A 16,289-nucleotide genomic window follows, 5' to 3' on the forward strand; every position below is an offset into this window, starting at 1 on the left:
CGCTGTTTTCCCAAAAGGAATAGTTGTAATAAACTGTAGAGATTCTTCAAAATCATCATGAAAGAATCCAGTTGCCTTGCAGATTATAATAATAATAATAATGTCCATTTGTAAAGCGCCATGGTTACACTAATGCCAGTGTGTCCCCGCGCTGCGGTAAGAGTAGCCGTGAACAGCCCAGAGCCTTCTGATTTATCCTTGAGGAAAAAGGTGTGTTTTTAGTTTTTTCCTAAAACATTTTTCTTGGGTCTCCAGCCAGAGCTCCATCGGGAGGGTATTCCATTGTTTAGCCGCCAATAGGCGAAAAGATCTACCACCTGTCCTCGCCTTTTTTATGGCCGCCACACATACCAGACCAACCCCACCGACCTCAACAGACGTGAGGGGATGTGCAGGGGCACAAGGTCCGTTAGATAAGCAGGAGCCTTACCCTGCAAAATCTTATGGCATACACAGAGTGCTTTAAAGGCAACTCTTTCTTTAGTCGTGAGCCAGTGAAGTGCCGCCCTGGCCGGAGATCTTCTCGGGCGTCTCAGAATGAGGCGGGCTGCTGCATTCTGCACTCCCTGCAGGCGCAGTAAGCATCTAGCTCGAGCGCCTAGATACAAGATGTTCCCGTAATCTAGACGAGAAGTCACTAGTGCATGGACTAGTCTTCCTAGCTGCCATAGGTAGTAGGTCCAAGGTTTTGCGCAGGACCTTCAAAATTCCAAAGCACGTCCCTGCCACCAGTTTGGTTTGGTAGTCAAAAGAGAGGTTAGGATGTAGCTACACTCCCAGGTTTTTTGCCTGTGCACATGGCGTAGGTACCACCCCCAGATCCTGAGGCCACCATGCCGACGACCACACAGTTGGGGCCCGTCCCACCACCCGCACCTCCGTCTTATCACCATTCAGCCTATGGCAGTTATCCGCCATCCATGCCGCCAATTCTTGCATGCATGCCCTGAAGCTGGAGGCGGCCGACTCTAGCGCCTGGGTTAGGGAGACCACCAGCTGTGTTAAGCGCACGGGCACCCAGAGGTTTCATGGCGCTGGTAGTGAGGAGATATAACAAAACAATTAACCTAACCCGAAGCTTGCTTGAATAACCAGGTCTTCAGTGCGCTCCTGACTCCATGAGATTCGTACATCTCCTGAGCGACACAGGGAAAGAGTTCCAAACCTTTGGAGCAAGATGAGCGAATCGGCACCCACCAAGACGTTTCAGTTTAAAGGAGGGCAGAGTGAGAAGGGACTGAACTGATAGGCAGAGCGGAGATTGGGGGTCGGCTCATGTTTGATTATAAGGCCGTTGATGAACATGGGGCTTTTCCCGTAGAGAGCCTTAAAGGCCAGGCATCCTACTTTGAATATAACCCGTTGGGCTATAGGTAGCCAGTGAAGAGTAACCAGCAGTGGTTTTGCCGAACTCCTACCGTGGCTCTTGAAGATTAATCTGGCCGCCTGATTCTTCCAATTTGCAAGCGCTTAGACAACAACAGGGGAAGGCCCAAATAGATAGAATTTGAAAAATCTAATCGGGAGAGGACCAACGCGAGAACCACCTGAATGAGGGCAGGGTGCGTGAGTAGAGGGGCAATTTTACTAATTTTGCGTAGCTGAAGGAAGCTGGACGAGATCGCTCCCACCTGGCTTTTCAAGGAGAGATCGGAGTTGATGGTGATCCCGAGGCTTTTCACCGAGAGAGAGGGAGTGGGAGGAGATCCCATTGTTGACGACCAGAAATGAGGGCCCCAGCTGATCGAGCTTTTACCAGGGAGGACCAGCTCGGTCTTCCCTGGGTTAAGTTTTAAGTGGTTCAACTCCATCCACTGCTGAATGTGCAGCATGGTAGCTTGAAATTCCACGGCGGAGTCGGTAGCATCCAGTGGGAAAATTAGCTGCAGGTCGTCGGCATAGTTAACCTTGTAGGCGGAGCGGTGTCCTTAGGAGAACCAGACCTAATGCTGCTACGGATGAATTCCTTCAACCCTCCTCCTTCCTCCATACGTACTCCATCATCCATCCCAATCCTGCCGCTCCTTGCCCCTTCCGGGAAGGTGGAATATATTTTTTCCACCTTCTGGAAAAATAATTTGGCTATCTGGTTACAAAGCCCCTCTGAACCCACCGCCGGTGCAGCTAAGCTAGTAGTGGAGGTTAGCTCTTTGTACACCGTAAAAAGTTCCCGGGTTGAGCTACTGGCTGAGTCAATTCCAGCTAGAAAGTGTTCCGCCTTAGCCTTTCTGATAAGTTTGTGGTATGACAAGAGTGTGAATTGCTCCTTGTCCTGCCTCTAAAAAAAGACATACAAAAAAATTGGGTGCAAGGCTTGAATATGTAAATATTATAAAAAATGTATCTACAGGTGCTTCACTATTAAAATATTGCTGAAATTAACATTTAAAAAGAATATACAAATTGACTTCAAGTACAGCAACACTTGAAAGTCCAAGTTTTTACAATACACCTTTATATCTAGATTCATCATCTTCCTTATACAGGTATACCCTTTCAATGTATTTATTTATCTATATATTTATTACTTTACCTCTACTATAGAGGGGGGGAAAACACCTTTGACGCACTTTGATGCACTACTGTCTCACTCTATACCTCTCAATATACGCTCTATCTCCACACTGCCTAATCCCATATCTCATTTTACTATGACCTCTAAAGTAACCCTTTCTAGGCTTTTCCCTTGGCTCACCCAAAACCTCATTTTACTACTATGATCTCTCCAACAACTTTCTAAATTCGTGTATCCCTCATTTCACTCAAGAAACAAATTGTGCAACCATTTCCCAAATTACACTTTCTACACTCTTCCCTCTATCACTCCATTATCTTTTTCAATCCAAACAGACTAGCAGGTCCACCGCTCAAACTACTTCTATTTCCCTATGCTAATCCACCACTAATCTTTTTTGGTTCCAGAGGAGCATGCTACCTGCCGAAAAGCACTTTGCCACCACATCAGAGGCAGTAAGCACTAAACAATTACAATATTTCTTTGCTGCAAACATTAAGGGCTAGGGTGCCATGCTTCCAAACATGAGAAAATTGTAAAAGTTCAACTTCAAGCAAGCTTCTGCTGCCACATCGAGACCCTCTGGTACATTTAAGTAGCATCCTGAAAAAGGCAAGCGTTTAATGTAATCTATCTCAAGGGCTCCAAAGATGCACATCATTACCTAGGAAGGGCCAGTGTTGCTAGTCTTGTTTTTAAAATTGCCAAGAAAAAATGGTTGGTGTGCAGTTAACCATTGCAGCAAATTCCTCCAACGCAGAAATGCCACTGTTGCATACTAAACGAAATCACAACTGCAGCCCACTGTGAAGAAAAAAATCCTCACTGAATAACGCCCATTTGAAATCTTTTTCTACCAACAACCCGATCTATCAGTAAGACTTTAGAAAACGTCTCGAGAGAAAAGTGCTCAATTTCTTTAAATTGGGGTCTGCAAAGTTTGTGCAGGTTGAAGTATGAAATACAGCAACAACGAAAACAATGACGGCTTAAGAACGTTTTCTTTTAATGAGCAATTTTCTAACCAATTAGAAAACCAGTTTGTGTGGATAAACTCCATTGGCTAGGCAAAACGTAGATCTCAAGTAACCACGCAGTTGGGGTTCTTTCTTGATGAGGGGCAAGAGCTGCGAATCCACTAGCTTCTGGTCATTTTTGCGCTGCTCCGTTACCTCGTATTTCTGCAGAGGTTAAAAAAAAATGGTTTAAAATGCATAATACTAAGTATAGATTTTAGGCAACATGGGTACAGGGCATAACAGTTAGAAAAACGAGTTGCAAAGTTTTATCACTAAGACACCAATCCACAGCTCATTAAAGTGCCAAAAGGAGTCTCAACTTACAAAGTGCCTATGCCAAAAACCCATAGAAGGAGTAATATAAAGTGCAGTATAAAGAATCAATTTGCCAGCAGCTTAAAAAGGGTAAATATGGTAACTTTTTTTTTTTAAACAGAAACGTTAACTGTCAATTTCAACACCTGCCTTACTTTTGCTTTGGTCGACATTGTAATACAAACCCACCGTTTTGTTTATACTAATCCACACAAAATAAACATAGTGCACTAATTATCTAGGTTGAACCCAATATATATTCTTACTTCTTTCTCTGTGTCAAAGATTTCGCCCTCTTGGTGTTTGGGTTTGCGCAGCTTCTTCTTCTTGAAGTAGGAGTCAGTTAGATGTTTAGGTATTTTTACTGAAGAGATGTCAATCTTGGTAGAAGTGGCAATGACGAATTTCTGGTGAGCTCTACGCAGTGGAATGCGATTTATAACCAATGGACCTGGAAGTATTAAGAAAAAAAAACAATTTCTGAAATACTAAGGTTTTAGCAAAGATCCATCGAAACTTTAGCAGGATGTCAGTTTGACATACAGACCAAGACTTGAAATAAACTCAAGTAGCATGGTGGTCGCATGGTAAGAAATGGATGAGTAAAAACCATTATAAAAACCCCATTGACCCATTATCTCATTTCATAAATCTTTATTCGAATTCCAAGAATTCATAAAAGCACATACACAAATTTACAATGATGTTTTAAATTCCTTATTAAAATTTGGTAGATCAAAATAATCAGGCAAATTTTACAAATTACTGAACAAAAGGAAGTCAGGGATTGTCCATCATTTTACGTACTCGGGTAGCGGTGCTCAAGAAAGTGCTAGTGCGGAAAATTATTTCTTCATTGTCCAAGGAAAGCAGCAATTGATCAGATTTCCCCATAGTAATGGGTCTATATGTTTTTTAAAAGGGAGTTAAACCATTTTACATATTTTAAATAATATTTACAAAAGAAGAAGTGCAAATCAGAAAAACAGAAAAAGTTTAGTTAACAATGCTCATTTGCAATTGGGGGTGGCACTGGCAGCGCTTCACATGGGGAAGGCAATGGGAACTAATGGTCTACCAGTAGAACTATACAAAAAGGTGGCAGGAACCATCACGCCCCATCTACTCAACATGCATAACGACTGCCTGGAGCAAGGGATTTTACCCAGAGATCAAAGATTAGCTAGGATTGTGGCAATACACAAACCGGGTAAACCTGCAATGACTGCCTCTTCCTACCGCCCGATATCCCTAATAAACACAGAGGCCAAGATACTGGCTAAAGCATTGGCACTCAGACTGCAGCCACACCTTAAGGTACTGGTTCATCCAGACCGGTCTGGCTTCATGCCAGGACGCAACACCTCCCTTAATTTAAGACTACTACATGGCATACTGGCCCGGACGCCAATGGTCAAAGAAGATGCGGCCATCCTCTCAGATGTCACAATGGCGTTTGACCTCATGGAATGGCGTTTCTGTTCGCAGTACTCCGAAAGTTGGGGTTAGACCCAAAATTCTGTGGGTAGATCAAATTATTATACACAGCATCACTAGCACACGTGGTAGCAAATGGGCGTATATCGAGGGAGTTTACATTGGGGAGGGGCAGAGGCAGGGTTGCCCGCTGACTCCGCTCCTCTTCGCCGTAGTACTAGAACCACTTGCTGCATGGATAAGGCAGGATTCGTCGATCCATGTGATAAAATGGGAGGCAGATTGGGAAGACCGGATCTCGCTTTACGCGGATGACGTACTAATATATTTAACGTCCCCGACAGGGTCCCTGGAGGTCCGGCTAGGCATTTTTACGGCAGTGTCAGGATACACTATCAATTCGACAAAATCACTGCTGTGTGTTGCATGGCCCTACACCCAGGCTCCCTCCGGGTTGCGAGTTGCAAATTGCGACCAGAGGATTTAAATACTTAGGAATATATGTTACCCCACGAGACCCTATTTTTATGGAAAAGACCACTGGCGAGACTCAGAGCAGATGTTGAACACTGGAGATCCCTTCCTTTGAAATTACTGGGAAGGGCAGCACTATTCAAAATGCTGGTGCTCCCTAGGTTCCTCTACTCCCTCCAGAATACCCCATTTCTGGTCCCACTCTCCTACTTTAAAGCAATTGAAGCCTAAGTTTCCACACTGTTATGGGACGGGAAACCGGTCCGCATAGCGCAACACAAATTAGTGCGTAGCTAGTACGATGGGGGAATCGCCTTACCAAATGTTAAGCTATACTATTGGGCCTCACAACTAACGGTGATAAATCAGTGGCTGCATGTCTCGCCCTTTACACCAACAAGAGGCGAAACACACTCACAGGTCAACAGCACACACAATTAAAATTTAGCACACTGCACAAAGGGCGCTGGGAAGGAGTACCGACACTAGCCACCCTCCTCTAGGAGACTCAGCGTTTGGGTACCCTGGCGAACACTAAGTGATTTAGAAAATGGGACCTCATAGGCATTACTAAAATAGGTGATCTCTGGGTGAAGGGGGAGATCCTTCCCTTTGCAACTCTGCAAGAAAAGTATGGGATGGCAGAGACTGAACTCTATCGATATATCCAAATTAGACATGCACTCCACAGCGCTATTCCCCTAGGTGCCCAACTAGCAGAGTCTTCGCCACTGGAAGACAGACTCCTCAAGGACTACATGGACAAAAAGGCCACCTCACAGACCTACATTAAGCTGGTTAATAAATCAGTCAATTAGGCTTTATTTCAATATGATGCATATCTTAAAAAACATAACAAATAGATAAAAACAGTAAAAAAGCCAATGCATAAATAGAAAGCATACAGTTCATATTACAAATGGCGCAAATAAATTACATAAGTCTAAAAATACATATTAAACAAGGCGCAAAAGCCTAGTGGATCTAATACGCCATGCCCAACCTAGAAATTTCGCATTTCCACATGCAAACAGGGGCCGCGGGTCCGTTTTCAAAATTCGTAGGGCCTCCTTGTGGGATCTAGTCCCAAGCTCTCTACAGAGTGGTTTCAACCATCTGCGGCGAGGAACTGCATAGGCCGGGCATTCAAACAGGTGGGGAACTGACTATCCTGGTCTCACAGAAGGGGCAGAAGGGAATTGTCTGTGCCGGGACCTTCCACCTGGTTGTCAGATTCCCAACTGGGAGTAGGCCTACCATAAATTTAAAATAGAGCCCTGTCCCAGGGTTTTAGAATAATATCCAGATACGGCTCGCAAAAGTGCACCTCCTTGACCAGGAGAAAATCCATAGTGGACCTACACAAATTAGCGTTACTATTTCTGCCATCAAACACCCAACTCCAGTATAACTTCTTCAAAGCTGGCTTGGGCGGGGCAGTTCTGGTAGTCCAAGCGACTTCAAGGCCCAGGTCTGCAAGAAGGTGCTTAACTTCCCTTAACCAGCGTATCTTAGACCAGCCAGGCGTTGAAAGAACTTTAGACCTTCTGCGTAGCTGGACATTTCAGGGACCCTTCAAATAATCAACCAGACCCCATGGTAGCATTAAGGGGAAAATGGCAAACAGACTTAGGAGACATGGAGGATTCGGACTGGATGGACGCACTGGCGTCGGCCCGGGAGGCAGCGATGCCATCTCGGCTAAAACTCATACAACTCTTAAGTGCTACACAACGTATATCACTCGCGCACCACATTACACAAGCTTGGGCACACGCCCGATCCACTCTGCCTCAGAGGTTGTGGACAAGTTGGAACATTTTATCATATAATATGGGACTGTCCGAATATACAATTCTACTGGGAATGGGTGATGAATGAGATCTGAGGTGTGGAGGTGGCAGAGGTCCAGCGAAATCCCAGATGCTGCCTCCTAAATATTTGGCAACCTACTGACTTAAACGTGGCACTACAGAACTGGTCCACGCTCGGGACGACGAATGCTAAGCGAAATATAGCCAAGAACTGGGGCGTTACCTACTCATTAGCAATGGGAAAGAGACATGGATGTCGCCATGGTGGCTGAAAGGGCAGTTTACACACCGAGTGTGTCCCAAAAAATGGTCCAGAGTATGGAGGAAGTGGAATGAATCCCGGGGGAATATAAGTGAGCATCCGCAAAATACCTCAACCCCTGAAGATAGCCCGTGAAAAGAGGAGGGGCCGAGTAGACTGAGCTATGAAGGTGCCTAGATGATGCTGGTATGGGAGGGATGCAGGGAGAGTAGTGTCACCTGTTATAATGTACTGTTTGTGTCGAGATAGAATTGTTGTGTATGCAATGTAATGTGCTATGTACCAATTAACTGCAGTTGGAGATGTTCATTGACGTATAGATATATATATGAAAACGCAATAATAATAATAAAAAGGGTTTTTTTAAATGCTCATTTGCAACTGAAATGCTTTGCATAAACTTAAAGCAGTTTTGCATAGAATGCCATGTGATTCATTATAGTAAATTACATCGCTATGGGGCTTGTTTCTTACCTGTTACAAGGAGCAAACCAGATGCAAGCTGCTTCAAACACATTACACGCTGTATAAAAAAAGAAAAAAATGTTTATGGTTTTTGTTAAGTCAGTTACTGCTCATTTATAGAAGCACAAGTCAGTTACTGGTCATTTAAAGAGGCACATTGAATTAACTTGGGGAGTAAGTTATTCGCCACACTAATCAAGAACTGCTCAATTAGCATACTAAAACCAATAATCTTGATATAGCAACAGCATAAAAATTCAAGCCTGTGGAAAAGCTACTGTTCCTGCCTCCCATTCCCACCTTGAATCAGTTTTGGGTTGGCTGTATGTTTTTTTAATTTACTGTATAAAATCATTAATACTGTTGCAGGGTAGATCACAATTGGCATCAGTCAATAGAACAGGTTATAAATGTGAATCCCCTCTTGCTGGTTAGATTTGGATAGAGAAAGATGTGAAGAAAGGACAGAAGCTAGGAAAGGAAGAGTGAGGGGGGGATAGGTTAGACCATCAGAGAGGTATACAAACGTGGTTTAAACCATTTGGATCGGCTACATCTCCTGCCTTACGTATTCTCACCACTGGGTTAGTACATTCGTTTGCGAGCCTCCCCAGGAGCACACTTAGTCAAAGTTGTCTAGGGCAGCTTGTATGGGTCTAGGGACCTGTCAAGCACTTCCTACAGTCCCCTAGATGCTTTCCAGGGGGAATACTGCAGCGCCATACGATCCGCTCCTCTGAGGTGAGTGACGCAGTTTATCCATCCTTGGTAGCTAGTTTTGCTAGCGTCTTTCCAGTTGCTCAGCACCATTTTCACCACAGCAGTCAGTAGCAGGTCCATAAGTTCCTTTTCTCTCTCTCAGAGACTAGGTCAGTTTGCATAAACGCCGTCATGAGGGAGGAGAAATCCCTTGTTGGTTTGGGTTTGAACACATTGTCTATGAAATTAAATACTCTTCCCCAGAAAACCTTGTGTTGGGCAATGGAAGATAAGGTGTGCAAGTCCCCCTTATCTATGTGTCGGCTCCAACAGAGGGGATCCTCCCTGAGGCCTAGAGTGTGTAGGCGGTCTGGGGTCCAGAAGGTTTTGTGGAGTAGCCAGAGTTTTGTTAGTGCGAAAACTGGGGAGATCTTATTTCTTGTGGCAGAGGCACACATTGTTCTCCATTCTTGGTAATTTAGCGGGGTGGATCAGTTTGTCCCAGAAGTCAATTGTTTTGGCATTAGTTTGGTAGTTTTTGGGCATAGTAGCTTGCATATTTCCAAGACTTGATGCCCTAGTTTGTTGATGTTTGCTACACAACTGAAAATCGAGGGTTGGTTGCTGGTTAGGTTGGTCTTTGACAGGGCTGCTTTAACCTTTAGGAATCTGTATAGGTTTAAGTCTTCTAGTTGGTGGACTGCTTTCAGTTCAGAGAATGTGATGGGGGATGCCCCCCCTCAAGTTGGTGTGGGTAACACATACCGTTTTGTATCCATGTCTCATAGTTAAGGCTTTTCCCCTTTTATTTTATCCTTGGGTTTGCCCACAATGATTCTGACTTGGACCCTTTGATGCTAACCTCTATTTTCCTGTCGAGTTTTAGGAGAGTTATGTTACTGTTCTTCAAGTTCGGTTTAGGTGTGTGTGTTGGGTATGTGTTTGCTGTTAACAGGGCTAGAGGGCTTAGTTTGTTCAGAATGCTAGATTCACTCACACCCCCCCCCCCCCCCCCCCGGGGATTTCGCTAGTCTCAGTTTCCTAATACTAATCCTTGCATTCTTGTTGCGTCAGAGGAATTTGGTGATCAGGTTATCGATTTTCCAGTGGAAATCTTCAGTGAGCAGGAGTGGAAACATGCTTGTACTGAATCATTTTGAATTTTGGGGACCAGGCTTCTAGAAGGTTCTTAACCTTTTCTGGTAGGGCTTTTTCATTGTGACGTAGTGCCTTAATCAGGTCAGTGCCAAAATGTATTCTTAAGTACTTGATGTATCCAGTCTGCCAAGTCAGTCCCAAGTCCCCTAGCGTCTCTCATGCAGTAGATGTTTAACGGTTTGCAGTCTGATTTTTCATTATTCAGTCTATACCCTGAAAGTTTAGAGTACTCTGCTATTGTGGTCATCTGGGCCTTAATCGAGGGTTTTGGTTGCTCTGTCATGATTAGAATATCATCTGCGTAAGCGGCTAGTTGAACTACAGTACCATTGATGTCCACCCCTTTTATGCGATTTAGTTTTATGTTCTGGATCAGGGGTTTAGAAGAAAAGGCCTGGCGATGGTAATGTTCAGCCAACCAAAGCTGCAGGCTGTGTCAGAGAAGAAAGGTGAAGATTTCTACGTTGGGATCTGGTCACTTTTTTGGAAGTCAAAAATCTGTGGGAATGAGCAGGAAATGTACCCTAATAGTTCTAGGAGGCCGGATACTCCTTCGCAGAGGGGCAGCTGAAGGATTTGCTTCTTCTGAAAAGAACATAGCAGAAGCTGGCACGAAGTACGGCCGACCAGCGAGGTACCATGGTCCAATAGATGAGCAGTTGATCCCAGTTTATCCTCAGCTCCCAGTCCATTTTTTACCCAAAATGTTTTTAAGTTCCAAGTTTTGCATTTGACTATCTAGGCATCTTTATCACCGCCACAAAGGGCTTGGGACTACAAGGGCACACTTGGTGGGTTAGGACTACCTCAGCATGGGCCAAAGTGCAGGTTCAAGAAGGTGGGAGCCTGTTATGTTCCTGTGGCTCTTAACAGGAGGCCAGCAAGCTAGTCCTGAGAGTACGTCTGGTAGTCCTTTTTCAGATGAAAAAGCTGGACTGGAGCAACATGGCAGGTCTCCAATGGTTCAACACAAGCTTCAGTCGGCAAAGCATTCCTTCCAGGTGCAGCTAAACACTAGAGTACATAGCATGCCACAGCAGGAGGCAATCCTCAAGAGTCCTGCAGAAGACTCAGCAAGTGAACTGAAAAGTGGCTTTGAGGGTCCTTTATTTATTTTGTACCTAGTGCCTTCTTTGAAGTAGAAGTTTCTAAAGTCTTCCTTTAAAGTGCATGACATTTCCTGACTCCAAGCTGCCTGCAGGGACAATGTAGTGGTGACAAGTCTGTTGTGTGAAGGCAGAGGTCAGCCTATCAAGTTGCACATGGGGCTGTGCCCAGCTTCGCCCTACTATCCTGCCATTTGATAGTCCATCCAGGCACATCTAATCCCTATAGTGTGTGGCTGTTTGGGAGAAATAAATAAAGTCCAACTGCACCTAGTCATGCGACCCAGGAGAAGCTCCAGGCACCAAAAAGTTTAGGACATGACAATGCCAATTTTCCAAAAGTATACTTTTCCATATAGTAACAAAATCTGACTATTAAATTACAATTTCTCAGACACCAATAAATAGTTTGCATTTATTAAATGTAATGAGTCAAGCCAATGCTACCCTATGAGAGAGGTAGGCCTCACAGTAGTGAAGCTCATTTACGGATTTTTCACTACCAGGACATGTACAACTGGAAAGCTCATGTAAAATATTTTAATAGCATTCCACCCTGTTCTATTGACTACTTAGGGGTGACTAATGCAAACAAAAGCAGTGTTTAAGGCTTGGCAATGAGGCTGTATCGCCAAGTTGGATTTAAAATTTAAACTGTATTCAGGATGCAATGGCAGGCCTGGGACATGTTTTATGGCCTACCTATGTAGGTGCACAATACATGTTGCAGGCCCACTGGTAGCATTTAATTTACAGGCCTAGGGTATATGTATACCATTTTACTAGGGGGTTAAGTAAATTAAATAGGCCAATTTTACCATGTTTAAATGAGCGCGCACAGCACATTTGCACTGGTTAGATGTGGTAAAAAACACAGAACCCTATGGCCAACAAAAATTAATTCAGCGCAAATATAGGGGCGAGGGCAAACTGTCTGGGGGTGACCGTGCAGAAAGCCTGGTCCAACAAGGAATAACTATGCAAAAGTTTGATATCCGGTCACTCTTCAGAGGCTGGGTTGGGTGCAAGTGGACAATACTTAAACACCACAACTTGCCTCCAAGAAACACTTCTCTGAAAAGTTCTACAAAAACACTTCTAACAAGGAGCAAAGTAAATTTTAACGTCAAATCACTGGTGTTTTAGTTTGATTTGCATGACGGGATGGCAGCTCCAGGATTAACATTCTTACTTTCAAACACACCAGTTGCCAGTAGTACAGGTTCAGAGACTTAAAAACAGTTTAAGGTTAGTATACCGATACAGGTCTACAGCAGAGGTAAGGTTTATTCTGCTTCAAAATCGATTTAATAAGTCTAAACAAGTAGCAGCAGTTGATAAGAGTACCTTTCCTCTGTGACGCCCATTAAGAAGAATCAGAACTGTCCCAGGAGAAATGGAGGCACGCAGCTTGCGCTTGTGCTGGGAGAAGGGCTTTTTACCATGACTCAGCAATTTACGGGGTACATCCTCAGTCGGATAGTATCGTGGCTGGAAAAAAAATAAAAATACAGGTTTGAATTTTTTTTATTGGTATAAATGAGCACTTTAATTACTTATGGTCATTCTTCAATCATTGATCGTGTCACAAAACTAGGCCATAGCCAGGTAATGTATCTATCCAACTGATTTTGTAGTTTCACTATGAGAATTGCATGTGGGTATCAAAGAAGACATTGTGCTACCTTAGATTTCTCATAAACTTAAACACTTTCTGTTAAATATTAAAAAGTTATCACATGCATTCAAGAGATCTGATCATACCTCACTGCATTCCAATCAGCTACTAGTCTTCAGCTATAAAGAAGAACAGCGCCTTCTGAAATCAGTTAGGATACTGCGAATGGCATGCTTTATCAAGTGTGTTAACATCTGTTCTGCTAATTCCCAAACTGGCAATTGTGCCAACAGATGACAAGCTTAAAGTTATTTATAGAGCCAAAAGGGTACCCAAAACCTTTTGATACCAGACCTTAATGAAAACTATCTCAAATGACAAATTTCAAGGGACAACACAAAGTTTAAAGTTACATTTCTGGCAGCACTTAAGAAAATGATGCACAAAAAAGATGGGATTAAATCATTTTAGAGGTGGGAGGTTTAAAAATCAGAGGCAGTAACGGCAGTGGACATCAGTAAAGAGCCTGTTTAAGAGTCTTAAAAACTGCCATGTGAAGCAAAGGCAGATAATTCCTCCAGGGAAACAAATTTAAAATCATAAGAAAGGGAATAAATCAACATTGAAATTAATTGTGTTTACCATTTTACGAAGCTTAACCATACGGGTGCCTCCATTCTTGTCTCCACCTACTGGCTTTGAAAGAGTTCCTGGTGGTCTTGCCTTCTTCTCAATCTAGGAGCAAAAACATCTGGCCATTAATTCCAACTAAGGAATGCTGTATGCATAGTACTTTGTTTTCCCAACCACAACCCCCCCTTACCTTTGATTCTGTGGCAGTGTACTTGCGCTTGTACATTGCTCTTCTGGCAAACATCGCTGATCGGGAATATTTCCCGATACCACGAGCCAGAACCGGGTTGCGGCTAGCATGATGCTTTTTGGTCTTTTTTGCTTTCTGCTCGCCTGCCATCTACAAATAAATGAAAGTTAAATATTTGTGAATATTTGCAATGCTTAATGGTTAAAGTGAGTAAGCCAACATTACAGTTCAAATCACATAAAGTGAAACATGGTCCTAAATGCCTCATGCACATCCTGAGCAGTAGTACATGATTCTTAACTTTCATATGCGATTCAAGAACAGCTGGCAGAGATTTCTAAACAGCAAAATTAAAGGCTAATCCACTAAAAATCAATTTCTTTAACTGAAAAACTTCACTGAATACATAACAGTTATATGAGAAAACCAGAAAGATCACCTATAATTCAGCAGGCATATAAAATCATAGTGCTTCAACAATAGAGAAGTGGCAGTCAGACCCGGGACCAGGGTTCAATTCCCGACGCGGCAGGGTCTTGAGCTCAAATGTCCATGGACTAGATAATTCTTGCTTTGGTGCCTGACCTAATCATGGGTTCACACTCTGCAACTCTGGGCATTAAGCTTGCTTAATCTCCACAACGCCCCCCCCCCCCCCCGCGGGATGCCTGGCTTTCACCTTGGGGATACCCTGTAGGGGCTATCTCACAGGAAAAAGCCAGGACGGGTTCCCAAGGCAAGCGCGGAGATACCCCTTCGGCGGTCGATTCTGGCGCTATATAAGAAACATAATAATAATAATAATAATAATAACAACCAAAAGACTGAGCCAGTTACCATTACATGGAGTGATTGGACATGAGGGACTTTAGGAATGCCCACCACAGAATTAGAATCAAGTCTTTCACACAGATATATGGCACAAGCATGTGGTAAACTAAATCTAGCTTTGTTCCACTCATAAGTGAAGCGACAAAATGAAGAATAGCTGCCAATCATGTACCACACCAAAATTACACCCACTTAGGCCAAACTCTTTCACACTCTCCTCCAAACACCAGATCTCTATAAGCATCCAAGCTCACTCCTTTTGATAACTACACATGCAGGTGCAATGCCTTCCCTCGATAAGGGCATCAAGCACAACACCAACTCCCCTCCATCACCACATCCCCAAAAGACCAATTTACAGATCCATACCATTCCAACCAGGTCCAACCTACTGAGTAGTGTGCAACCGGGCTGGTAAAGCACTCTGTTACATGTAATAAGTACAACACAAATAAAACTGATACAAAACACCTGTTCAACGCTACACATTTATTGAGTGCAGGAAAACTGAGGAAGGGGTTGTGCAGAGTTTACAACAATTGACAGTCTCCACCATTACGTTTCTTGAAATTTGCGAACTTATCCATTTTTAGATCCAGAGCATTGGTCACAAAGATATCTGCAAACAACAAGTTAAACCAGTCCCAGCCGGTCATAAAACAAAGCCGTAAAGTTGGCAGCTTAGGTCGTCAATGTGGAATTAAATAATTTATCACTTAATATTGCAACACTATAATATTAGTTCAATTCCTAAAGCACACGGTTACTCCCAGAGGCGAGTCCACGCGCTAGTATTGGCCTTCCTACCACCAAACTTAAGGTCACACAGTAACAAGCCATATTGGACAGGGGTACCCCAGCAATGATACAAATGCATCTGGACTGACCACGTATCAAACATACAACATCATGGCTCACCTCCATAAGATCTCCGTAGTATTTGATTTTAAGTTTGAGGGGAGGATAAAGCGAGAACTGGTGTGCCAATGTTAAAACATTACGTTTTTAGTAGTTTCCACTAATGTTGCGACGGAGAAAGCTCTCATAACCAATCCCAGAAAAACCCTCGACTGTAAGGAGGCAGCAAAGAACACAGTTTAATTCCAGAAAGTGACAATCAAGTTGGTTTACGTTTTTGTGCTAATTGAAATACAGCCCTTCTGTGACCATTACAAGAGCCCTATGACAGAACTGGCTTACCTTTCATTTGACATATGATGTGCATTGGAAATGGAATGTAATGCCCAGTACACGACCTGCAGAACTGTTCACAATAAATGTAATTAAAACTAATATTTAACAGAACAAAACTCCCCCTCCAATAAAACCAGTTCAATAGTTTTAGCACAACACGTGCTTGATGAGTACTAGCTGCTGAACCATTTGAGAAATTCTTTGCTTGGAGAAAATACTAATTAATTTTACAGGTTTGGGTGTTTTTATTTCCCAAAAAGCACTGGTACAAAACCAGACATTTCACTTGGACATTACAACTGCCCACATCTCAATTCAAAGAACTCAACCTCTCCCTTCAAAGTCACACCACTACAAGCTACCACCAATTCTTGATATCCTGACTCATCAAATCTCGCATCTGCACCATCAGCCACTAACAGATGATCACACCTAACTCCTACGTTAATCTACGATAAATACAGCGTAGTAATAAAATGAATATACCAATAACCACGAACCAATAGGTATTAATCTTTAGCTCTAGAGCCTAATGACACCTGGCATAAAGAACTGCAAT

General features: G+C 43.3%; 1 protein-coding gene across 1 annotated transcript; it reads right to left on the minus strand.

Moving 5' to 3' along the window:
- Nucleotides 1-3,497: 3,497 nt before the first annotated feature.
- On the minus strand, nucleotides 3,498-15,067 carry RPL6 (ribosomal protein L6). Its single transcript, XM_086943080.1, has 6 exons — nucleotides 13,706-15,067; nucleotides 13,525-13,617; nucleotides 12,612-12,755; nucleotides 8,311-8,359; nucleotides 4,116-4,300; nucleotides 3,498-3,696 (listed from the first exon to the last, which is right to left on the minus strand). The coding sequence occupies exons 1-6, from the start codon at nucleotides 13,853-13,855 to the stop codon at nucleotides 3,544-3,546; spliced, it is 774 nt and encodes a 257-aa protein (XP_086799206.1). The 5' UTR covers nucleotides 13,856-15,067; the 3' UTR covers nucleotides 3,498-3,543.
- Between the last annotated feature and the right edge of the window lie 1,222 nt (nucleotides 15,068-16,289).

Source organism: Lissotriton vulgaris, chromosome 11 (assembly GCF_964263255.1).
Source record: "Lissotriton vulgaris chromosome 11, aLisVul1.2, whole genome shotgun sequence".
NCBI classification, from domain to species: Eukaryota; Metazoa; Chordata; class Amphibia; order Caudata; family Salamandridae; genus Lissotriton; species Lissotriton vulgaris.